At 42.0% G+C, this 27,043-nt stretch overlaps 1 protein-coding gene across 9 annotated transcripts in view; it reads right to left on the bottom strand.

Moving 5' to 3' along the window:
- Positions 1-26,321, bottom strand: part of Fim (plastin-2 fimbrin) — a 34,165-nt gene extending 7,844 nt beyond the window's left edge. Inside the window, exons 1-5 of one of the 9 annotated variants that reach the window (XM_086968065.1) lie at positions 26,180-26,317; positions 23,637-24,250; positions 23,029-23,114; positions 18,804-21,015; positions 965-1,078 (exon numbers count right to left, since the gene is read on the bottom strand). In XM_086968065.1, coding sequence (XP_086824191.1) covers positions 965-1,012 — 48 coding nt within the window. In that variant the 5' untranslated portion in view covers positions 1,013-1,078; positions 18,804-21,015; positions 23,029-23,114; positions 23,637-24,250; positions 26,180-26,317. The other 8 variants (XM_086968066.1, XM_086968063.1, XM_086968062.1 and 5 more) reach the window with 8 other exon arrangements.
- Between the last annotated feature and the right edge of the window lie 722 nt (positions 26,322-27,043).

A 27,043-nucleotide genomic window follows, 5' to 3' on the forward strand; every position in this document is an offset into this window, starting at 1 on the left:
AATTAACACGAGTAATTTACCCTTTAATTTAACATTTAATTACTTTATAAGAATTAACAAATTTCATGGTGATTTTTGCAGAATGCTTCTCTGGCAGCTGATCTAGTACCCACAAGTATATTCTTACAGATGATTATGATTTTTCTTTCACAAAAGATCTTACATTATAATACAGATGACCAGTTCAATGTTTGGTGGCCGTTGTTCTTGTTCAAATAGGCAAACGTGTTCAGCCACAGTGAAAGTTCTGCAGTGAATACATTTCGATGTAACCACAATCAGACATTGACCAAAAAACTAAGAAGACCCCAGATGTACGAACAGTAGAAAAATCTGTAACGCTATTTGTTGTTTACAGTTGAGAGATTTATGAAGTGGACTAGGTCTTGGATCACTTTTTCACAGGTAACATAAAAACGTTTATGTCAGGATGCGACTTAGCGTTAATGTTTTCATAAATAGTACTATGTTTTTAATTTGTTTGTTGAAATCGGTAACATTTGTAAGACATGTAAATACACTTATGGACGCGTTTGGAGATTGCCACCAAATTTTTTTTTATTACGCAACCCACTTTCCATTGAAAGCAATGCAAGCTTCCATGTAATCACCCAATGAATCCTTCCCATATTTTGTGCATACACAGCCATGCTATGCCACTCTTTTTTCGACTTCCTATACTTTTCTACTTTGATCGACTTTACCCACTTTCATCTCGAATCTAAAGCTTTCCTTTTCTTTACATTAACCCATTTCACCATCTTTTCTTCTGTACCTTCGCCCTATTTCAGCCATCACATTGCTTAATCTATCAAAATCGTTTTATCACTTTATCTAATGGTAGTTGAAGCAGTGAGGGAAGCAGAGCTTAACGCTGAAATAACATAAATTGTCAATGAATATGCCCATCAAATTTAGAAAAGGACAATTGTACCTATATACATATTTAAAAAGAATGTTCTACCTCTTTGGACATGTCCTCGGTGAGATTGCGAATTTGCCATTGAGGCATCTTAACGCCGACGAGATCAAGAGCCTCCTTCAGGTCCGAAAGGTTAACAAAGCCATTGTTTTCTAGCTGTAAACAAAAGAACAGAGGGTGGTCGTGTTAAAAATGCACCTAATATGACAAAATAATTTCAAACAAAATATTTCACCTTAATATATCATTATCTTATTTATAATGTACCCATAAAATTCTGAACTATCGAACCTGTCCTATCGCTATACAGCGCGCAAGTAGCGAGACGTGGTTCAGTACCCACATGGGCATGGCTATGGGCAGCTCGTGACAACGAGCTATCGTAAGGTCGGTGTACATATTAGTCATGAATTTTTTTGGATTATTCCAACCTAAGTACGCTCTGTGGCCGAGTCAGCATGCGGTGATAAAGAGGTCCACTCATTGCCGAATCACTCCCAACATTATGCAATGATTTTGCAATAGCAAAAATGCCCTTCTGTGGTTGAGGACCGCAGCGGGTATCTTTACTTCACAGCCCTTTTTATTTAAAAACTAATTTGAATTAACTAAACTAAATATCAACATCGTGCTAGGAACGACGAAGACAAGCAGCTGTTTCTGACACAGTTTTCTCTGCCTAGTACACGTGAGCAATACACAACTGTTTTTTTTATCGATTATAGTTGTACGGAATAGCTTATATTGGCAACTTCCTATTTATTTTTCCATATTCCATACGGCAATAGTCATCACAGAAAGCAAGATGAGCGTCTCGTTAAGTTAAATAGTCAGTAGCGAAAATCTTCCCTAAATTTTAAATACAGGCTTCCGCATTGAAAAGATAAGCTTTGTGCAACGTCGCGCCTTGGGCCATACCGCTGGTGAACGTTCGTGCCATTTACAATAACAATATGACAATAACAAACCAACATCTAACGTGACATTAACTGAAGATGTCGAACATCATAAATAGCACAATTACCGGTTGAACAGCAAAGCGTAAATGGAAAAAACTGTTGCTAACTCATCGGGTAATTGTTGTTGTCTCCTGTTTTCACTTACCTCCATCATGGAGTCGATCACTGACTATACGCGCGATGCGCGAATCCTTATAAGGAACCTTGCCGTTATTGTCATTAAAACAAGCCCTTCAACGATACAATATAACAAATGACACCGAATATAATTTGTTCTAATTTCTATCTCATCCATGTGACTATTCCTATCAGTCTCCTTCGAGCCCAAGGCGTATTTACCTCAAAATAGTCACACGTTTCATGTTTAAAAACAAAATAAAATTTCAAACACCTTTAAATACATTTACATCCAATAGTAATTAGAGTAAAACCATACTACCAATTGTTACAATGTTTTGCCTGCCTTAGATGACGTTAACTTTCGAAGACTAAATACATATATATATATATATATATATATTAGCACACATCAATATTCAAGACTATGTGTAGATACAATAAGTTGTATTGTCATAGCGCACATATCAGACATAAAAGATGGCAATGAACTCTTGGACGTCAACAACGGAAAGTGGTCTGTACTCAAGCTTGAACCCATTTAGCCAGACTGCCACCGCGAGCCTTAGCTCACCTCTAGAAACATACTTTTTCCCAAGGAACACTCCTTTGATTAAACAACACTGCATAGGAAGACATTTTCACAACTCACTACTGCAATTGCTATTGGTCAACAAATATGGTGAATAATTAAAGCAACCTGTTTGAAGAATACCAAAATTCTAATTTATCACATTGCCCTTATTACACTTTTGTAGACGAAGGAGAAATGAGCTATACCTGTCACAAGCCCGCCAGTCTAACAAGAGCAGTCTTTTCATTCAGCGTTCACCCGCACACATTACGAGAGATTTATTTGTATTTGGCTGATTTGGCTGGGAATAAGGTGAGCACAGCTTTCCTGTTGGCACCCGGAATAGTGACCACGAGCTTAAGTGCGCGGAATATCTTTGTGCAAATTTCGTGTAAATGAAGCGAACCTCAGAGACCACAAGTAAGTCGGTGTATGTCTGTGTCTATTTGCGTCTGTGTTTGTGTGAGTCTGTGTGCCTGTCTTTGGACCGCCCTTCTGCTGGAGAACGTTATTTAAATCTTATGAATGAGTACAACGTCGACTCATCCAACATTATCAGCAGCATACGACGCGGGTCAGAGAACTCCATATGGAAACAGCAGTAGAGACGAAGATGGGGAAAATGCTTGAACTCAAGGCCTGGTGTCGTCTACAAGTTAACTCGGCTTCTTTCTGCCTCGTCCAATTCGTCTTGTTCTCCATTCGAAAATCGTAGTCCAGTGCAAACAGCAAAGATTCCCGCAAAGCTGGCAAATCGAACTTTTTATTGGCTTACTTCTTGCTGGTGCTGCACACTGCATGCTGCCTCAGGCGATGCGGCTGCCATCCCAAAAAGACCTTCATAGAAAACGCACTCGCTTATTATTTTTATAGAACAATGAGTATTGCGAACATATGTAAGCGAATTTGACCATATCGATTGTCCTTTTACATTGTCTGTTTTTGGCAATACTATTGAATCCTACCAGTTGCTGAGCAGTCGCGATGATTTCAGTTGAATGCTCGTGTTAGCTTTCAGACGTTTCCCTTTCATCACTTTACTTCTAGGTTTCCTGTAACGTTTCCCTGTCAGCGTATCAACGTCTACTTTAGGGCCAGTTCAATCGAGCGGTCAATAATTATTAGTGAGATTCCTATGGCAGAGATTGGACAGCATTATCTACTATCTCTAATGATGTTCGAGATGCAGAAGCCTGCTTTCGCTGCTTTTCCATGAAAAGTTTTGGAGCGTAGAAAAACTTGCGCGTGGCCGATTACACCTAAATAACATAAAGACGGTCGAAGATAACCTGTGCCGGAGCTAGAACCCCAGTGCGGTAACAAACATTCGAACCTCGTAGCAACAGCAGCAGTAAGGAAGCAGGCCCGTTGTTGGAACAGGCTCCTGCCCACGCGCATGGACATCTCGAGTGGCCAGAGCGACGCCTGCAGAACAGCGCGCTTTAGACCTTCTAACCACAGGAGCTCTGGGCTATTTAGACCGGGACGACTGCAGCGGGATACGTTCGTCGCCGACGACGTCAGTGCTGTGAACACGGCAACATCCAACGCTACTATTAACAGTAGCTGTTGTAGGTAACGGATCCTATAGTCGGTCACGGGCTGTCTGTTGAACCCAACTAAGATTACTGGATTTAAGCCGACTAGTTTGAAGAGCAACAGCATCGATATATCGCCAGTGACAGTTTATTAGCTGACCCCATTGTCCTTGTTACAGCTGCTGTTGTTCAAGAACGGGCCATATCATCATACCGTTTGCAGCTGCAGTAAGTAGAAGAAATTGACCTACCTCAGATACCGTTAGAAGCTATGATGAACGAAAAAATAACTGAAACAGGAGGGCAATTAAATGTCTGCTCTAAATGCACTTCTTACCATTGTAAGCCTTAGCATTATGCAATGCTTCTCAGATATCGAGCATCGACCATCCTGAGAACAGCCCACAACAAACATTGGCAACTCATACAACAAGCAAGCTCTCTAACAAAGGCAATGTATGGTCTACCACAACAACAATTAGCGGGGTCATATAAGAAAGCGTATGACTGTATTTTTTTTTTAGTAGTTTTCGTGGTAGCGAAATAGTGTGCATTTCAAGTATCTCCACCAGCGGCTGAAGTAGCAACAATATGACCATTTGAAATATCTCCGTGGAATGGTTTAGTGGTAACATTTTGCCTGTTATGTCTAGGAACACGAAAAATGGTCGCCGTTGGAAACGGGTGAAACCTCGTTTCTCGCTGAAAGGGGCCACCATGTATCTGATGAAATGCTATAGTAATAGCATTGGGTTTAAAACTCAAACTCGCCTGGAATAATATACCGCCTGGAATATTGTACCGATATATCTGTGGCATACAGTAGCGATATGCTGAACCTCTGTTGGTTCGATAGAACCACAATGCGCAAAAATAGACATCATTAGTTGTACAATCCGTTGTGTTTCCCAGCTTCATAAACGTTCAGTTCATATTCAACGGGAGCAGAAATTGTGGCGAAACGCAAAATATGAGATGATATGAGATCTTAGCTGATGCAGAAAATATAATTTTGTACAATTGGATCAGAAAGATGTAGAGGAACTCCACATTTAGCCCCATATAAGGTACAGGTGATTGAAGTTACAGTTACATCTAAATGTTTCTTAACTTAACATGAGTTTTTGAGGACTTACTTTTTTTTTTGAATTTTATGAAAGCAGCATCTCATAGCCGAAGCTACTTATTTTGAAATTTGTTTCTGGAAAAAGGTAAAATAAAAACGTTGTTGTTTTAATTAATATTTTTACTAGATGCAAAAGTGTTATGTCGTGAATTAAATTTACTGACGCTGACCGGGAAATTATAAAAGCATGCCATTCGTTTGACGGATCTTTTGGAGATCTACTGTTTAAATCAATAATAATGTTAAAGAAAAGCGAAATTAATAAAACGGATCATGAACGGGGTGGAGCCCGTAGTTATCAGTATGTAGCGGTTACATCTTGCCTCTTAAAATCTACACCTAATAATAAACATTCCGAAACGTATTCTATATATTATACTACTACGACGTGAAGAAACAAATAGACCACCTCGGGTATTTCACAATGACAGTCAGGTTTTTTCGGCAGCATTGAGCAGCACTTCACATCACGCTAGTAACTCTAGCGATAATTTGTCGCGTTTATACAAACACAGACTGAAGGTGCTTACGTAGGAATGACTCATTGACTTGACCTAAATATAAAGAGAAACGTTAGCGGGAAAATGGCCAAGTCAAAAATGAATTCAAAATTCGTAGCACATAGTTAGAAACAATAATAATTATACAAAACAAGAAGCAAATCGGTAAAGACTAATCCCAATTCTTGTCGAAGAATCGTTTCTCTTCAGCGTATCGAAACTATCACATCAAGAACGTCGCAGCACAGACCGCTGTCCAAGTGTCCATAAGATTAAAACATGCACACCACACAATATGAAACAGCTAGCTATATGTTATGTCTCTTGATAGTTGTGCCTACATCCTTACTTGTACGTAGGCTGGCCGGAGTGACGTTATGGTATAAACCCTATCATCCCGGGCGATCAGGCAACAGTCTTCGAGTCCTCGCTGAAGCTAAGGGTTTGTTCGAGGGAGCAACGCTTCAGCGAGACTGAGAAGCGGAGGATCACCGCTTCAATAAGCATATTAGCATCTGCCCGTCAATAAGTCTATCAATGGAAGCGAATTCCCTTCGTTTCGAATTGGACTGATATACCTCAAAACACATGTCGACTGCTGACGTTATGGCCTTTTTAGCTACCTGTCGTGCTTCGACACATGTACTTTTCAGCTAGAATAGCAAATAACCACATGAGTAAAGCAATATCAGTAAAGAAAACATATTTCTATTAACTACCGTTTAGATGAAGTAATCAATACGTAGTGCTCGCGCATGTTCCTCCATAACTCGCTCTATTCAGAACAATAATTTCCCGGAATCGGATCTGTATTCTGACTGATCAGGTGCTACCGATTTGAAAGGCTGGTTCTTTTCAGTTTTGAATTAACAATGATAGCGTGAGCTGACGAAGCATAATAGTAGGTAGCCACATTGCTACAAATCGCTTAAAGTAAACATGTCTTACTATTAGCAGCGAACGAATTGGGCCCTTATGATTCCAAAAGCAAACATATAGTTAATAAACACATATAAGCATGCGATTGTCCATGCCTGGAAAGCCCGTTACTGCAATATCTACTCGGTTTGCACTGTCTACAGGCATGCTAACGATTAACTGTACACTTCTCTTGGGGTCTAATAGCGGCTTCAGTGAGTCCAAGATAAGTAAAGATAAAGTATTGTAGATTCCATTGTATAATAATCTGTAACCGCCTAATCTGGTCTGCTCTGACGTTACTTTACTACTTAGTTATTGTAAGTTTAATTAGTGGCGAGGCTCGTAGCATGACCGATTGAACCAGCGGCTTTCCCGCTAACTCAACAATTTCTTTCCCCTCCAGTTGACCGTCCGCCATCAACGAACAGCAGGCACCGTATAGCTGTACAGTACTTGTTGTCATTTGACTGACGGCCCGCTTTGCGTAGACAAATATGTCCAATTTTGAATGTGTTAGCACGTCTGAGTCGTCGTCACCGCACGACTGCTGATTAATAATGTTCAGCTCGACCGTGTCGAACAGACATGTAGAAAACAGGCATTTGGCTTCCGATGAAAATGATCCGTAAAGGCAGTTACGCTGACACGATGTAACACGGTAAGACCAAATGAAATAAGGTGTAAGACGACCAATGCAACAACGGAGGGGGGGGGGGAGCTAATCTTCAGCTTAAACAGCTGCGGTTGTAGAGCAGGGCAGTTTTAGTAAACGGACTAGGATCAAGATGCTGCTTCCGCAAGGGAGACGACATTCCAGCCTATTTGATGTCCCCACCTCCGCACGTCTAACTTGAGTTCTCAGCTAGTTCACATTCATCATTTCTTCGTCACCTTTTCTTCATCTCCCTAATAGGAACTATTTTTTCTAGCCTCGAAGTCCATACACGGACAGACGGCCGAAGCGCCTCCCACAAGCACGTGAAGGTAACGAAGTCTACAGCAGGAACAGCACTTATAGATACTACTACACAATTATGGCATCTCAGGACCATATTATGCGATTATGAGGACAGCGAAGCCGGTATCGTTTAGATGGTAATAGAAAAGCTTATAAAGCACTTAGATATGCGGCTGGCGAGTTGCAATATATTCGCAGTTTCGATAACAAACCATAGCCGACTCGGATAAACCATTGATTGACCGAATTAATTTGTTAATGACGCCAGTGTCGGCAAATACTCGAGCCTCGACCATCAAATGTGCGCGCCTGTTTAAATTTTAGAGCGACTTTTATACAAAAGGAAAGTATTATAAATAGTAGAGGAAGTGAAACGTATTAAATTTGATAGTGAAAACCTGGTCTGCACCCTGGTACTCTATTGCATTTTTTATCACAGCCCTTGTTTTATATGGTAGATCAAAGCCTTTGCAATCTAAGACGCCACAAGCGGTAAGGTTGCGTCGTTTAGGTTGCTGAGCTGTAATAATCGCAAAAAAAAATATTTGACTAAAACACAAATTAGACAAAAACGACTAAAGCGTTTAAAAATTATCCTAAACTGGTTTCAGCGGTTCATTATTTCTTACTGTTTATAATGGCAAAACAAATAAGTGGACAAGCGACACCGCAATCGATACGATATTGAAGACTCTGTTGAATATTTAGACTGTTACCTGCTTAACTGTAAACTATACTACTACCCCTACGCGGTGCTCTAGCCTACTAGCGGAACTATTAATATAGCCAGCTTATCTAAAGCAATTGGAAAAAAACTGCATGATAAACATTTTCAGCACTGTAAATTGTGATTTTGATCGTATAAGCTGCACGGGTAATAAGCCCAGAATGTCTCGTACCTGCCAGTTTAGGTAGTCGCGTGCAGGTAAATACTTTCATTGCACCCATCTCGGCACTTAAGCGAATATAGCCAGGCATGAAGTGATGGCAATACAGTGTCGCTAACCAGTAACTTTTCGCGCCATGACCTTCTAAAACGCGCTTCACCAGAATGGGTACAGCTACTGCCGGGCATAATAGCGAATCTGTCACTCCAGAAGTTCCCAGTGGAAGTATGCTGTGAACCGTAGGCAATAATAATAATAATGAGTAAAGTCGCTGCCGCGAGCATCATCCCTACAGTCCTGGCAAAACGTCACATCGTCAGCTGAAGAACAAACAGATAGCTACGTAGTGCCAAGCGTGAACCAAACGACTAATGGGGGGCAGCAGCAATGGCTTCGAAAAATGTTTCGCCATAAAAAAAAGTACTGAATGAGTATCTACAAACGGCTCTACATCCATAAAAAAGCAACTAGCAGAAACATTTATAGGGCGTGAAGGGGTTCTGTTTAATAATCTTCCTAGCTGCGCATCTCTTTCTCGCATTCATTGGTGTTACTCTTTTCTGAGTATTTTCAATTGGGAACGACAAAAATACCCGTTATCATCTGTAGACGGAAGGATTACGCGGAAGTTCTGTGTCCTTAATAGAGTTCGCTAAGGTAAGATTATTACTACCATACGGTGAATATAGGATTAATTGACCGAAAAGACGGTTTTTCATAGCAATACAATATATTCTACTGTGTCATCGAAAATATTGCCTGTTCAAACGAAATAAATACTGAAGCGTATTATGAACGTTAAGAAGATGCCTAACAAGCGAAGATATGGCTTCACTGTCATTAGAAGAGCATGAAGATCGTGTGCAATGTTGCAAATAATGGTAGTCCGGTAGTGTACGTAAATATAGAGCCTCGGCGTGTAACACCGTTAGATCCAACACGATGTTTTCTATAAACAGCACTGCCTGATCATTGAAATGTTTTGATACGAACTTTATGCTATTAAGCGAAATAACGTTACACAGTAGTAAAATAGATATGTGAAAGAAGCCATGCGGACGCTTAACATAACAGCTTCCTGCGTTTCAAAATGAAAAACTACATTGCCTAAGTATACCTATACACACAATGTCATCGAATTCTACGCGCGTTTCGCTTCTATACATTTCTAACGCTCGTTCGAAGCCAACCAAGTTAACGTTGCTCATCGTACTAAAATAACGGCAGGAGCAACTACGCTCCCTAGCTGTCACATTTACAAGTGCTGAGAGAAATAGGGGCAAAGCTTCCTTGAAAAACAAATGTCATTCGCAACCACGTCCTGACTGACGAAAGAACCGCTGTTGCGGTGTTACCAAATTGCGCGCGCACAGGGACCACGATGCGCCGATACACAACATCTCTTCAGCCTCAGTGGTGACCCCGAAGCGGACAAACTTGAGGGATTTTTCTCGGCTGACTGTCCCGTCGCACCAGTGTGACTGTTTACCTGCCTGCGTGCCCGCTTGCTTGTTATTACTGCTCCTATAGTCACTTGGTCATTGGGCTGTCTCCTATAAGAGCATACCCAGCACGCATCCAGCCAGTCTATCAGCTGCTGAATACTGACATGACCGAGGCTACGCTTACAAGGAGCTGCACGGCAAATTCGAGTCAACTCTGGCAAAGCCAGTGGCTAGCTGGTGTCATACTGTCGCGGTGCTAGCGATGACGCGTAGAGACCCACACACGCCCAGATTGTTACACAAACACAGCCATGTGGGCATAACCCATATTGGTTGTTGGCAGTATGGCTTTGATGACGCTGTTGTTGTTTATATGGACAACTGGGCTGTCTGTACTAAATGCTGGCATGAATGATTAACTAGCTAGATTTGCCTGTTCCATTTCTCGAACGGCTCGGCCTCCTTCTGTGTACGCACACTTTCTTTCTCAGCAAATTTTCCTTCTTTTTACTACTTCCGCCAAATGCCTCTGTCGCTATACGATGCGCTATAGCGACTAACCTTAGTAAGTTCCATAATTTTACTACATTGAAACCGCACCGTCGGCGTTGCGTGGTCCGTTCATACTTCAGTTGTAACTACTACAGAGGAAAGATATTACGCGTAGTTATCTTTGAACATCATTTCAATAATAACTTATTTCAAGGAATAGCATAATTATTTGCGTTTTCTATTCGAAAGCTCTATCGTTGCACGCGTGTCAAATATACGTTGCGCCACTTGTGGCGATTTGTTGATCATGTTCAGGATGTGTAAAGTTGGGAAGATAACCATAACCGAAAAAATTAAACAATAAGTATGACTTTTAGTCGGGTCGAAACAAGCTGTATATATACAAGTCTTTACTACAACGCTGACTATGCCGCTGATTCCTGACCCGTGACTACATACAGGAGTCAGGAATCAGCGGCAGCCCTAGAAGCGATCATCGATGGCGACGACGTGGTGTATGCACTCACGTGTACGCATACAGAAACATACTAATTCGTCTAGCTATATAATAATAACTTGCAGGGTCATTCGAGCTTAACCACGTAAGCTTCGCATCAGATAGAAGATACGCAGTCTTCAATTTGAACCGACGCGACAACACTTGAGCGTATGGATTCATCACATCTCTGTGAATTCATCAATACCTTGACCCGGGCCCTGAAGAATAAGATGTAATTTGAAGGATCATACATATAAATACAATATAACGGTTTAATTTAATCACATAGTACGCCTAATTATGTGTGGATCTAAGCGTAAATCTATTGCGTCAAAGCGCCCTATATGAATGGCTAGCGACAGGGATTATGTGAGAAGAGGGCGATGCGTACTTTCCTAGTTTTAAGGATTAGCAGTCGCAATAGCAACAGCCAGCAACATTGAACGCATGACCCAAGCTCCCGACCCCCCTTTGGCCCCACTCGCGCACCTTTCGAGAAGCAGTCGTTTATAGTCCTCCTCTGAGGAGAGTTCATTCCCTGGCTGGCGTCGATTAACCCGGCCCTTATAACAGTACCGACTATAGGTCTCGGCCTAACGAAGCACGACCCTCGCCTCCTTTTAGTCAGTCAGTCGGAAGAAAGTGTACTTTGTCTTCGCTACTGCTACTAGCGCACGTTTGTCGAAACTGTGGCAGCCTATAATAACGACTGTGACCCTCTTACTGCTGCAGTTATGCTGAGAGGCACAGGACAAATGTGGAGGAGGATTTGGGCGTCTGCTATTGTGTGACGGACCTGTCACTGTGCGTCATCCCGTCATCTTAGTCATACCTAAAACTAACAGTACCCAACCAACAGCATTAAGAGGAAACGAAGTAATACGGTACTGCTGATTTAATAATGGCAAGAGGAGTCGTATTAATGATAGAATATATAGGCACAAGGATAGGCGACTTCATTGAAAAGTTGTCGTGTGCTTTTGGTGCCTGTGGACAGCAAGCGCACTCTTTTTCTGTTGATTTTTCTTGTAGGCCGTGAGGAGGAAGAGGTCTTTCATCGACGTTCGTCGTGAGCTCGCCAAATCCTATTTCAGGACGTCGGTGGCCGAGGTTAGAATAGCTAACACAAAGCAATGAAACGAATGCAGCTAACGGTAACAGCATTACACCGACAATGCATCTTCCACAGTTGGCTGGAAGGCTGGCACCTATCTCTTCAGTATAAGCCAAAGCTGGTTTCGACTCTGCTCTGTGTATGTTGTTGTTCTCAATGTTTCCTTTTGCAGCTTAAATGAGATGGTCCCGTGCAGAAATCGTTTTCGTCAAAGCTGTGAGACTGGTATCTGAAAACTGTTCATGTGGCGATATTTTGTTCAAGCCATTCTTGTTAGATCCGACCGATGCAAAGTCGTTTGACCGACAAATGGCAACGTAAAAGACAGTGCTGATGGCAAAATACATGCGGTAGATATGCGGAAACACACATATAGATATACATAAACACGCACTGTATTGTGAGCTGTCGTCCGTGATCAACACATAGAACGACAAGAACACGGTTGCTCCGGCCATCGCGTATTTCCCAAGGGACAATGACGACGTTCGGTGTTTCGAGTTCTTACACACCGCTATCTGGAGACGAGCAGCTTGGTGCTACTTCCGCTCACGCAATTATTGGCTTCGCTTTCCACAGCAAGGTGCAAAGCGATTCCAAAGTTGGAAGTTGTGAAGCACCCCAGATCGAAGATCAGCCTGGAAGTTTCGGGTTCAACGCGAGAGCTCTTAGGAACGTATCCTAACAGCTGTAACAAGTTTAGTAAGCGCATCTTCCGATGAAGTTGGAGTATAAAACGCACAATATGTTGACGTTTTGTTTATTTTGGCGCTCCACCGATTGCAGACGCACATCCACAATGGACTCGAGCAATGATACGTAATGAATGCCATCTGAACGTACCGATCAATGGGTGTGGCGAAATCGTAATATGATTCACTTATGCTTGTAAAATATCTTTAGAGGAAATTTGAAGCACCTTGGTGACCGTTGTGAATCATATACAAAAACAAGCCCATCACCACTATCATATCAATGTCAACAATAACATGTACGCCGACTTCACGTCTATTACAGTCAGTACAACTATTGGCTTCAAAGTAGTTTCGCTGGCAACGGCAGTGAAAGGAGTACACGAGAACCAAGAGAGGAATCAACTTTCACCGCGATTGGACATTGCGCAGTCGCTTGTAGCGGAACATCAATCAAGTGCTATAGCATACTGCTGATTGCAGCCTGTCCCGCTTGTGTATGTATGTATGTACATGAGAAGTCATAATAGTAGTTCTATAGATCAAAGCTCCATTGCAAATAGACGTTCTCCTGCTACTTCTAATGGAAAAATTTGGATCCCCGGTCTAATGCCGGTTGGTAAAATCGTTAGCGGTAATGTTGTTTCCGGTCCGATATCGCCATCGTCGCTGTTTGTGAATGAAAACAAGAGAACAGCAAATATCGCAGAGCCGTTCGCTGCTGTTTCTGAATCTCTCGACAGTTGTTTCTAACGGCTAAGACATGCACCATCACGAATATGTGCTAGAGAAATATATAGGCTCAGAATCCACTGTAACGTCGTACGGGGGAAATAGTTGACTGTTCGTTAAACATAGGTCTTCACCAGATCGAATGAAAGAGGGAGGAACTGGGAAAATCTCTATCAAGAACGAGACAGCAGCAGCCGATGTAAAACATCAGTAACAGCTTTAAAATATCTTCTATAGAATCATCTATCGACCAGCACGGGAGTGGTGGACTTGGTCAAACGGTCTGTGTCAGCCCGGCCGTCGCCGCTGTTATCCTAGCTATTCTATTGGCTCTATTGGTGCGGGCGGCAGGCAGCGTTGTTGTCATCGTCACGCATACGAAGTTGCTTTAACTTTTTCTTATAGCGTTCATATCGAAGACAACACCCCGTTTAGAGTATATCCCCTTTACTAAACATCTTCTATATGAGCTTATGTATATTATGCTGTATGCTTCTCTTTCTATGTATCTTCGTTCTGACTATATCAGTTCACCCTGTTCTATCTCAATAGAAACAAGAAAAAAACACTACTAGAGATAACAGACGCCGTTACTGAGAGGAACAGATGTGAATGCATAGCGTAATTGTATAACTTCCTGATGAGGAGTAAAAGGATAATAGTAGTAATAAGGATAATAGTGATAACAAACATTCCGCTTGCGATTGACTAAATAAAACGTATATGATATGTACACACTGGGACTACGCTAACCGTTTCATATCTGTTAAATAATAGATGTATTATTGTACGCTTCTATTGCTGTTATCAGTAGGGGGGAGGTGCTGGTAGCCGCGGCAACGCTGCCGGCGGCTGTGGGGGTAGCGACGTCTGTCCGTTTATCCGAACCGTGATGAGCCGCTGCTGTTAGCTGTTGACGCCGCTGACGTTGAGTACGCACACGTTGTCGTCTACATACATAGATGTATGTCTTGTACATTGAGTGGAGGGGGACAAATGTTAAGCAGTCAAATACGCCAGATCTGAACAGTGTGAAGCTAAAGCTATGGTTGTTTTTTTTCTATACACATTCATATGCTGCGAAATCAAAAACGATCCGCCAACTCAAATCTATTCGTAGACCATCGCCCGAACAACAATGAGCGACAATGGTCGCCACCACCACCATGATCGCCACTACCGGCCTACGCTTGCTTTTCTCTTCGCCTTTAAAGCTGCACCGAGTGAGTGAAGCTTGCCTGCATCCCTCATACGCACAATTCTAAGAAATGGCGAGATATAGCTACTGCTCATTGAACGATACAATGACTAACATATGCCAATAGCTACTACTGTTCATTTAATAAAAAAAGAGCGGGCAACGATTTTTGTAGACACTCGGAAACACGTGCGAAAGCGGTCTGTGCCAAGGAAACTTATATTTGCACCACATAAATTCCTTGCGTGGGAGGTAATTTTCGAAGATGCGTGAAATGGCAAAAACAAAACGTTTTTAATTTTCATTTGCGTAGTCGGCGAAGCGTCGCTTTACAGCGGTTCGTCGTTCTCCCAAAAAAATCTTTAAATAAGCCAAACAACGATGTGGTAAAACATTACCCTCAGAAATGCGAGCTACATCATTGCCATGTCATATTCAATACGCTGGTGGAGACAACCGTATTATGCTCTGTCGAAGACCAACGACCCTTAAAACATGTAAAGATTCATTTACACAAAGCTATAAAGTTGAAAAATTTGCAGAGTGCGTAAATCTATTGGATTCGAATTCGTAGAAATGCTATATCCACCGCCCAAGTTGTTACTAAGTGAAGAATTAGCCATTGGAGCTCAGCTCTTAAAACAAACAATACTTAAACATTTAAGAGCAACGCACAGGAAGAAAGGACCCTACAGAAGGCCGATGTGGCAAACAGCCTTAAAAGGAAACTTACAGCAGCAGCCGCCGCTGTCGTCGTCGTCTCGGTATCAAACAAACACTCGACGGGATGACCGTCGACCCGTCCAAGTCACTTTCTTTCAGTCCGATAGAGAACAAAGAAACAAAAAAAGGCTTGGTCAACTAGCGGACTGACTCACGTCAACGTCTGAAAACTGTGCCAACACACTGCGTGAAAAACGTTAATATTCCAAAGCCAGACAGGTCTCGCTGTCTGCGGTGATGCGCTTATTGACTCGTATTCAGCGCTACATGAATGTACCGTGCGAATTATAATGTTAAAAAAAATGTTCACCGTTCTTTCAATATCTTATAGTCATGATGATAATAAATTATATCGATTATATAATTACCCTCGCTTCATTTTATTTATGGGGATCAAGAACGTAGTAGCGTGATTACGATATCGCCATTCGTGCAACAAATTTGAGTCTGTGGGCGGCAAAGGGCTGCACCATGTCACTGTAGTAGGATATTGTTTGGATTAGTATCCTAATAAAACAAACGAATAAAATGTCTCGCCCTCGTAATTCAAGCAGCTCAGTGTTGACTGACGTCAATCATCCAAACCGATATTATACTTCACTATAGCTAGCAACTGTTTAAGTTGACGTCCTTTTGTAGCAATCCATCTTGATGTGCAAACAATCTATTCAAGACGTATGGTCTACTAGATCTGGTTACGTATGTTATGGTAGACTAGCGCTATTATCACGATATCGAGTTTCTGATGAGAGCACGCAACGAATAGGCTGGAATAGGTTGTTAGGGCAGCGTGGCACGGAGAAAGCGAAAGCATGGACATGTGGCCTCCATAGCTATTTTGTTCAATATGGCCGATTCACCGCCATGACTACTACGAAATGGTGGCCGTAATGAGACAGAACTATGCTTCAGGCCGCCTTTGTCTTTCAAGAGCTTTAGAACGTCGGACACGGAATGTTTAAAGTTCTAACATATATCCGAGGGATGAAACTCCACGATATTAGGGGGAGTCGCGTTTATGCAGATTTTTATATGTATTTAAAATAAAACAACACAGCCGCGGTAATAATGAAGCGGCATCATTTACTTTAGACAATAGATCAAGTAGTATGATATAAAGACACGCAGTTCGCAGTTCACGTGCTAAAGAACCAGGAAATTTCATTCTACGTGACAAAACTGGCCAGGTAAGGTTGTCCAGAGGTATCCGCCCGTCTTGTGTTGTACTGTTTTGTAAACATATAGAAAGCACGTTGGTAGCACGCAAAAGCACCTCACTGCTTCACGAACAGGACGAAATATAGATCAGTTTGTTCCGTTGAACACAAACGTCCGAACATATGTAGCAAAACCTAGTTGTTATTCCTGCTACTGATGAACTCATAACCATTACATGTTGAGGATTATAGTAAAAACAGTCACTGTCAACGACATACTGTTATGTGCTGACACGAAATATGGCTCGATAAACACCGATCATTACGGTACTGTATTTGCTGGTCCATTCCGAGAACAACATGGAGAAAAAGAAAAGGCCCACATAGAGCATAGCCTTTCAAAAAACAGCGCTACGTCGGAGTTATTTATGCTGTCAAGTGTGGCTTTCAGCCGGTGTCTGGTTGACATGTACGGACTGTTTGTTACTAATTGTTAACTAATTAAGACAAACATGAATTAAATCAACACTCTGTCCCACAGTATGCTTATTTATGTTTATTTCAACCACTGTGCGTTGAGAACTGGGAAAGCAAAATATGGATTAGAGTATAGATATCTATCTGGATTCGTTCTTTGGCATCGCTCGATTCGAGTAAGATCGAGCTGGCAGTCTTTCTAATGTCTAATATCGCTAATAATAATAATAATAATAATATAAAATAATATCGCTATAAAAATGTCACTTATAACCGAAATCTCCCAAGACAAACAAGCAGCCTAAAGAATACAAACAGTAGAGTATGCGGGACAACAGGATAATGGGCGTCCTTATCAACTAATCAAACTTGCATCTATTTGCAGACGCTCCCAGGTATCAGCTGGGGAGAGGCTAACGCCATTCAACCGACTTCCAGCTTTTGTCGGTCCAATCCTGTATATGACACACTCAGCCTGCTTATTGAATCTGAGGCGGCCTGACAGGTGTCACATTCAGGTAAAGTCGTTAGTACCCGCACTAGAAGTCATAAAAGATATTGGATTATTGTTCAGTCAACTGCAAAAAGAACAAAGTGTACGATAAAGGTTATGCCGAAAGGAAACTAATAAATGTCGCGTAATCAACGCGACCGGCTCTTTTAAGAATTTCTCACAAATAAAAAAATACTTTTTTTTTACTGAATCATGTGTGACTGATGCTATAAACGCTTATAGAAGTATAAACGCTATAACTCTAATACACTTCTATCCATGATTCACAATACTGTGACGTACCATTGAAGCATGCACTGTTCTTGGTGAGTCCTCCATCAATATTGTATTCGCTGGTTAACAAAATTGATGACAGATTAGTTGAGAATACGGATAAAAATAAAAGCTAATGTTTTGATTAATTATAACGCCTATGTTTAGTTCCCAATGAAGCGCCACTTGCGGGCCTTGCCTTGTGTCTGTTTTGCTATTAAATTTTAAAGCCCAAAGGCTAACAATATTTATAATAAAAATAACGTTAAATGGAAGCCAGCTATTCACTAGAAACCGTTACCTAACAGATTTCGACAATTTTCATACTGATGCATGCGTAGGATGCTGGTGGCCGCCCTGCTGTTGGTGAACGTTAGTGAAACGTAGTTTTTAGATATGATAAATGGGAATAAAATTAGCATTACGCTTTATTGAAAAAGGAAACCCTTCTCTCTATAGGGAAATACTTAGCCAATCGGCCTCATCTTCTATACTGATCTTCTAAGAATCAATCCTTAGTGATCCACAGAGATTCAGCTTCATCGAACCACTTAGTCGCTTTGGGCCCGACAAGCAAAGAGACGAATGGGGCTTCTAGCGTACTAGTATATATAGTATATATACATATATATATATATATATATATATATATGAGGTCACACACCACCGCCTCTTCAGCTATAGAACTATAGACAGATTTTAATTAAGTAAAAATATCGACCCTTTCGAGTCAATACATTTGCATTGAATAAAGATAAAATCACCTATCAGGACATACACATTATGATTTGAATGGAAACGTGAAACGACAAGTAAATACTGTTCTCACAAAATTATCGTTTTCTCTACGGGCGCATATTCTGGTAATGCTATACTTATTATTATTGTTATATTATATATATATATAACACGCTCTCTCATATGATTTCAACAATACTTTCGCATGTAATTTGGGGTCGAAAAACTTTAAAATAAATTTAAAAAAAAAATTAGAAAAAAACTTTACCTTCTTGGGTTTCAGCTCGTAAGCTGAAACCTTTGCGTAAATTCAGGATCGCCGAACACCACATAGTTATGGGAGCAACACCTGGTGAATCGGAAGTTTTAAAAAACTTCCGATAATATAACGAACCTTGACGATTTACTAGCAGCGCGGTTCACTTTCAGCTCATTTGTAACCAGTCACCCATTCGATGGCAAATAGATTAACGCCTTCCACTTAGATATTTCGTCCAATATCGGTAGTAAGTGGCCGTTTCGAGAAAGTCTGAACATCAATGTAACGTTTGCCACACGACAATAACCTTTATGAATAAAGGTGTAACTTCTCTCTCGTTCTCAAGTCGTCAAGGCTCATTTTTCTCGTGTTTTTTGGTTAGCTACATCGTTTCACCTGTCAGAATTGTCGAGGCAAGATAAGCATTGTGCCGTTGTTTTGATAACTGTCGCGGTTCCACAGAACGGGCCACCCTGACCTGTCGTTTCATCTGTGGACTGAAAAACGACGGACCGCCACAATCGTCTATTATTTGGTAGTCGTCGGTCGCGCGCGGCATGCAGTTGACACAGAAATTAGGGCCTCGTAAGGAATATGATGAAGTTGGCCCAGAATACACAGAAAATGCCACCCAGCTAAAAGAAAGTCGCGACGGTGACAACAAATTTTCAGCTGCCATATTTGCAACTATGCTTTGTTCGTATGACAGTACATAGACGTTTCCCCTTTATGTTTATGAAAGTTTTATTCAATCAATGATACTTATGATACGCTGTGCTCACTAAATTACAAAAGATAGGTAATCCCAATGTCATAATAGAAGTAGTGAACATGATTAGCACCATTGATCCTCGCCGCCATGGCTGCGTAACGCGTGATATTTATGGAATAAATAATCTACCTAGAAATCAATGCATTATAAGTGCGAAATGCAGCCGTTGTGTCCCAGATGGATTTCACTTATATAACTTACAGTAGCGTCGCACCCATAATCGCCACTGTTTACAGTGTGCCTTCGATTTCGGAGCGTTACGTCACTTGTATATTCTACTTCCGTTGCTGGCCTAACTTTTCCTTTATTTGTTATCTCCGCTAGCTTGATTATTAACAAAATCCAGCCTAATCCTTTTCCCTAATTTCTGACGGAGCGTAAACATTGGGCTCTGATTGTAACAGCATGATATTACCACACAGACGATTAAGTCATAAACAGTGATAAGAAAGATTAGGAAAAATGATCCTACCACAATTAGACAATTGGCTCTTCCGTCCCTGGTGTTAACGTCAACGTAATCGCCTGAACGATAGTGTTGTCGTAGAACTAGATAGACTCCATAACAACGGTTGCGGAGAATTCTGAGCTATGCACGAAGGTTTAAAGGCGGAAATTGGTAAAGAGATGCCATTGTTATTACACAGAACCTGTGTGTGTGTTAGTAATGCGGCATAAAGGAAGGCACCCACTTTGTCAAAGAGCGTTAAAGAGCTGTTGTAAGCCAAGTGATGACACCTTTGCACACCATACCAACTGGTGCTCATCTTTTTTATAAACAATAATACCGTGATGTTCTTAACGACAACAATCGATTCTACTGAGACAGTTTCGACGGACTTTTCTTTTAATAGATCTACGTTTTGACAATATGCTTTCAGGCAGTCTTGGATTCTAAACGACCATTCCTTCGAAGTGGGATTTTAAGTTGGATACCTTTCCGATGCTTAGACTGCTTTTAAAATATCAATCACAATTTTCTACGTATAGATAAATTTTCATATCGTAGGTTTATGTACATATACGAGCCCATAGTTGTAACTGACGCAATATAGAGAAAACAAATAATCCCTATAGTTCTTTTTTGTTCATGAAAAAAGTAACAAGAAACTAATTAATATGGCAACTATGCCGTCATCAGCGAAACTTGATTGATGCCACTTCGTTGTTGTTTTTACTGTCGTTGTCTTTATTGTTGCTGTCATTATTAACAGAAGTTGAAGCCATAGCACCTTTTCGGAGCTTTGGAAACCTATTCGCTAGCGGTAATATGCCTCGCGTAAAATCGACTGATGAAAAGAAGGCCAAGCGCTGCTTAACGAGGACCAAAGTCAGCAACTCTACGACCTGCTGCAGTGCGGTCGTTCATCAACGCCAATTCCAGTTCCACTACCGATTTCGCCACAACCGCGACAGCACCAGCTGTAACACATCGAGTCACTAGAGATGCTGCTGAAACAGTGAAGTGGGCAAGGGTAAAGTATGAACAGATGACAAACAAAAAAAAACTTTGTCAGAACTTTCCAAAGAGAGGAGAATGCAGTTGGTGCTTATAACAAGTAAATAAGCGCTGACCGTATATGATATAGATTATATATATATTGGCTTTTATTATAAGGAACAACCTATGGTGTGGCGCGATCAAGTCCTATGCGTGCGTTGCAAGCAGACTTCCCACCGCTTGACTACTGCTGACTATCTCCGAAAGCTATCCCCGAAATTCTATCCCGAAATCACTAGCCACGGTTAGTTCTTTACAACAAGAACGATGTCGAAGCAAGAAAAGCGCATATCATGTTTGGCTAGACATCGTATACCGTTCATCAACGCCAGCAATCGTACTGTTAGCGTCTCGTGTTAATAGGGTCAGATCTCCGACACATGAATGCGACACTGGCTTCACACTGATCAATCCAGTTGGATATAATAGCAAACGGTCCCGCCTACAAAAAACAGCACGGTCGCTGCTACTTCACGTGAGAGCTCATTAAAAAGAAACTAGCAATATTAATATTTGTACGGATGTCTGAGAGGAACTAGCTGCTCCTAATCACCAATTGATGTATCGTACTTCGCATACGTGAGCAAGGTTTGTTGCTTTGTTTGGCAGTGTTTCCTATTGAGAAAAAAATCTGTTTGCCCTCAAAAGCTAAGCATTGTCTCCATGCTGAAGTAAAACAACCGCAACAAAATCAAAGATACGTTTTCACTTCAATTACTGCCGTTACCGCTGATAGTCGTATCAGAACGCTAACAGAAACCGATTTACGTCAGATGCAATGGCTGGGCCTAGCAATTTTACGAACAGACGCTTGAAAATTTCACACATGCACACAAATAAGGTGAACACAAACACGCGAAATTTATATTTGATATTACGTGGGTAGTTGTTTCGTACGTTTGTATAACGTTCGACTGTAATATATGTACGTTCTAATGGCTAACAAAAATGTGATTTCTATTTCCCTATAAATCTGCGAAATGTTACAGTTCTTAGGTGTTTTCAACGACTAAGCCGAATTGCTACCGCGTTGCCCTTACTTGCATCTACTGGAATTAAATGTGCGTAAATTAACCGTGCGAAGAAACAGTGTAGAAGACAGTAGGCGAAGAAGCAGCACTGCACGAGCCGATACAAGTAATGTTCATAGTGCAAAAATAGATACGCGGCAAGAATTGCCCGGGCCGATCTAGCTTTGATCCGATAGCGGTAGCAACATCCGGCTTTACTTTGATTTTAGCTCAGTCGTAGCAGTTCAGAGTAACATTGCAGGACTGGAACAATCGACGGACAAGCGAACCATTGCTTTAGCAGGAAAACGCTAATAGCCTGTTTGTTAAACTTCGCGGATACAACACTAGAACAAGATAGACATGCGCTCTGGAAACTGAAGCTATGAAAAAACTGAAACAATACTCGGCACAAAGATTAAACAGCGATAGTTTTTGTTATCCCACACTTTCTTTTTACAACCCCGGTCAATGAAAAAACCACAACATTGAAGGCCAAACCAGGGTAATAACACTGCGTGTATAAAGAAAAAAAGAACGACTAGAAGCGATACAACGGCAACTTCGAAGTGAGACACGTGATTCAGATGGCTAACGGTGGCAGCCGCTGTTGCCACAACGCTCTGGATTAACACAAAAACAACATGTTCTCTGTCACAATGCTGGTCAACCACTCAATGAAATGCGCTCGTATCTATGTCGAGATTATGTTGATATTGTCTGGGGCGCGATACCTTTGCATATCGAGAATTGCGAACTGCGCGAAGTTCTCGAGTACCATAAGGCAAGCGATGCAATGACAAAGTAGGGGGCACCATGTACAGCTGTCAAGCCAGTCATCAACAGTTTGATTTGTTCTTAATAATAGCCGCAATCATTTGATGAATACATGAAATAACTTACAAGCCACAACAATAATGGTGAGTAAATAAAGCATAACAGGGTGAGCACCTTTTCAGTCACATATTGAAGTATTTCGCATTGTTTGATGGAATAGAAATTTCAACTGCTTGTTCGCGAACCTCAATGTGGTCTTGCTGAAACAAAATATCTTTCTTTTCTTAGAAACGTTATGTTTCAAAATGGATGATATAACTAATGTTTGGTAAAAGCAGTATGGATATGTAGGCAGTTTTAGACCTTGCGCTACGCTTTGTAGAACTATCGTTTTAACTAGCTTGGAAACACTCCGAACGCTAAGCACACAGTACGCATATGGTAAACACTGATATTAAACGATTGATGATAAAAGTTATCGGGCATTTAGATGTTTCCTCTATTGCGATTTAAAACCGGCACTGGCGCGCACACTTTCATCGCTATGATATTAGATTACATTACTGTTAACCACAAGAACCCCCCTTGACAGTCTTGGCAATTCCGGTGTGGTACGGGATGTTCTGCCAATGACTTGTGTGCATACGCAGGTTTGAGCAGCTCGTCTGTGTTTATGCTCCAGATACTGCTTAGTAAGCCAGACAAAGAGCCGATAACGACACAAGAGAAGCAAAAAAAGGACATACAGATGTAGAGAAGTAAATCAGAGGAGCGAGACTAACTTTTCGTTTAAAGTGTTGTTGGTCGCCTTCGCTGCCAGTGCTATCGATGTTGACGGCGTGGTAGTGCAAAGCGACCCCAGCAAGTCGTCGGCCAAGCGCCAGAAGCCGAACACCCCAACAACACCGGCCGCTGATGGTGCAGCCTGTGCTAGCACTGCTGCTATGGTGCCCATGAAAACCATCGAGTAGCTCGAAGCATTCCCGAGGAAGGCCCTTCGAACGGACATACGTGTATCTGGGCGGCGGACCCCGATGAGCGGATGCCCATCACTGCCAGCATGACGGGCAAAGGCACAACCACTAGCGCCATTGCAACAGCAAAAACATCGTGAACGACGACAACGACGAGTAGTGATGGCGACACAGTAGCAATTGACCTCTTCTGTAGGTAGCCAAAACAACACGCTGCACACACTCACAAATAAACAGCCAGCTAGACGTTAGCTATCTATACAAGATCGGTTGCTATAGCTCCACGGCCAGAGTCAAGAGAACAGCTTTAGCAAATAGTACTCGAGAGTGGCGCCGGTCGCGACGACAGTGAAAGCACAGCTCGAAAAGGCTCTCCACCGATGCTGGATCTCCGTTCGACGTCGCTATTCTATCCGTTACCGCTGGCGCAGTCGAGAAGGAAAGAGAGACGAAAGCAAGTGTTAGAAGGCCCAGAATCAAATGTCAGTTGTGGACATACCCAGACAACGAGTCCAACCATTTAACAGATCTAACCACTCAATACGTGGTTGCACATTTTGATACGACATACGCCAACAACTACATAATAGTTACCCATACGCATCGAACAAAAACATTAAAAGACTCTCGCAAAACAACATGAAAAATAATCAAAAACAAAACCAGAGAGTTGTTTTCATACTCCATATATATATATATATATACTTAATCATATGTATTGGACTACGAGACTACTGCAGATTACACATTATCAATAGGATCAACTTGCACTTACGATGACTAAAGAAATATAGGCTCTATAAGACGATTAGGCATGTCCGCACGGTGATTACTTAGACTATTGGCAAAAAAAAATTAAGGCAGCTAGGTTTTCTGCTTTTTAGAGCAAGTAATGGGCATATAGGGACCGAAACCAAGTTCGTTCCATTTATTATTATAGATGTTGGAAACTACGGTTCGTCATATCACCTGACTTATATTCAAGTTCATCTTCTAAGCGGCAACTGTTTAATTTACGAACAAAGATTTACATCTCTATAGACACACATCGACGTGGTTCGCGATAAAATTAAGCCCATAAGGATATTTTGTTTGTCGCACTTCTACCACCACCACCATCATCATTTACTTTCGATCGACATTTCCTATGGTTAAGTTAGGTTACCATGCTCGAACGGAGCAGTAAACTTTTTGGGAAAACTTCCTTGCTATCAACAAATAGAGTGTCAGCAGAACGCTTTGGCTTCAAGAACAGCGTGTCCGAGCTTAAGCTAGTGTGAGACCGCACGCGCACAGACGGCCGTCCGAAAGGCCGAATATATTGTGAAGTTTTTAGTTGAATACAGCTCTGATTAGACATATTGTAGCGAATTTTTAGACAGAGTGTTGTCGTCGCAGTCGTCTTTGGTCTACCTCCCATTGTTGCTACTTCTAGTTATGCCGTTATATTGGATCTTGCGTCGTCCCTATAGTCGAGAAAAAATAAAAATGGCCGCAACGTCTCCATAATCTGTGTAGAATACCTAGCTATCAAGCAGGCAGATAGGCAAGCGATTGTCGTCCGCAAGCAGACCCACAAACAGGCTGAGAGGAACAGACGGACTTCACTTCTGTTTGCCTGTATCTGCTGAAGCTCTGTTGGTTTCCACCGCCGTCTGCTGCCGTCGAGTCGCGACAATGGTTACCAATGCCAGTGCCAACGTTAGTTGCCTTCTACTATTACGGCTGTGGCTATCCGATCCGTGACTGTCTCTGTGTCTAGTCAGTGTCCTGTTTATCTGTTACGTCAGTGCGGATGCCGCGGTGTTGTCGGCTGACGCACCTGACTCGCCCCGATGGGCACAAATCAAGCCGCACCGCGCGCACAACTGGTGTATTTTGACCGCTAGGCCACACAATTTTAACCATTTCCCGCGGTAAACGCGGTCTTTAACCGTTGAGACTAAACATGTTAGTCGATAACATTCAAATTAATATAATATACTGACTTAACTACATAGTAGACGTATTAAAAAAAGAATGTGAATGGAAAAGCTTAGCTGCGGTTTCGACTGTTCACACACTGATCAACTGAAGTTTGCTTCATTGGGAACATCTTTTCTACATGAAATCTAGCCTTAACTTAAAACGTTTGAATCCAGTTCAGTGAGCCTAAAGACAGTCGTAAGTCTTCACCAAACTGGATCCAGTCTGAGTTGAAAATAGCTGTCTCTATACGTGACTAGCTACATTAGCTCCTCAAACACTCTTTCCTTACGTGTTCGAAACTTTCGATAGATCATCGTAACACTTGACGACATAAACACAATCAGATAGGCAGACCTTTTTGAATTGGATTTAGCGCTACATACCGAAGGGATCGCTGATACCAGGTCCTCCCGTTGTTCATCAGAAAGGATCAAACTGTGACGATTCATTTTGCAAGTTTTGCGGGTCGAGTGTAGCACACAAACGAGCACAGATTCACTTGCGTCGCTGTTGTTTTTTTGCGCCTTCGACACGATCAATCGGGGTGCGAGGTCTTGCCGGGAATACACACACGTGATAGATCTCCGAAGAAAATAGGGGGCAACAATAATCACTAGGGAAAAATAGAGATTAAGACCACGCACGGAATAGTCACACGTACAAATAGAGAAACCTTCCACGCCTCTAGCACACACGGCGCCACCGCACGACCGATACGGAGCGAACGATTTTTCCCAACGACGACGAATCTCTTCCTCTCTGCCTAATCACACCATTGAATTGGGTCCTCTTTGATCGATTATTACGACGACGACGGCGATTGTGGCTGGTGATTAGAAGAAAAACCAAATGACGGTTACGACGGACTGAGCGCGCTAAGTAAAACCAAAGGTACTACTAGAAGTCGTCGAGATAACCGCAGTAGTTCCCACAGTCGACGTCGCCCTAGCTGTACAACCGCACGCCACTGCTCCAGGCGCAAAATAACCTGCAGAGAGGCAGGCAGCTCAAAGAGAGGCGCAACAGCAGCGGTAACAGGAGAAATACTACAACAACAACGGCGGCGAAGGGTGCGGCGGCGGGAGCGGCGGTAACGACAACAGCGAAGAAGTCGCGGTTAACACCAATAGCAGCAGCAGCAGCAGCTGTAGCAATAGTCTGGAAGTCACTGTCTGTCAGTCAGTCAGTCAGTCAGTCAATGTCAGTGGTCTCGTCGCGGCCACTCCACTGCCCAAAGTGTGGCGAAT

The sequence above is a fragment of the Varroa jacobsoni genome, unplaced genomic scaffold, assembly GCF_002532875.2.
Source record: "Varroa jacobsoni isolate VJ856 unplaced genomic scaffold, vjacob_1.0 scaffold_382, whole genome shotgun sequence".
Classification (NCBI taxonomy): Eukaryota; Metazoa; Arthropoda; class Arachnida; order Mesostigmata; family Varroidae; genus Varroa; species Varroa jacobsoni.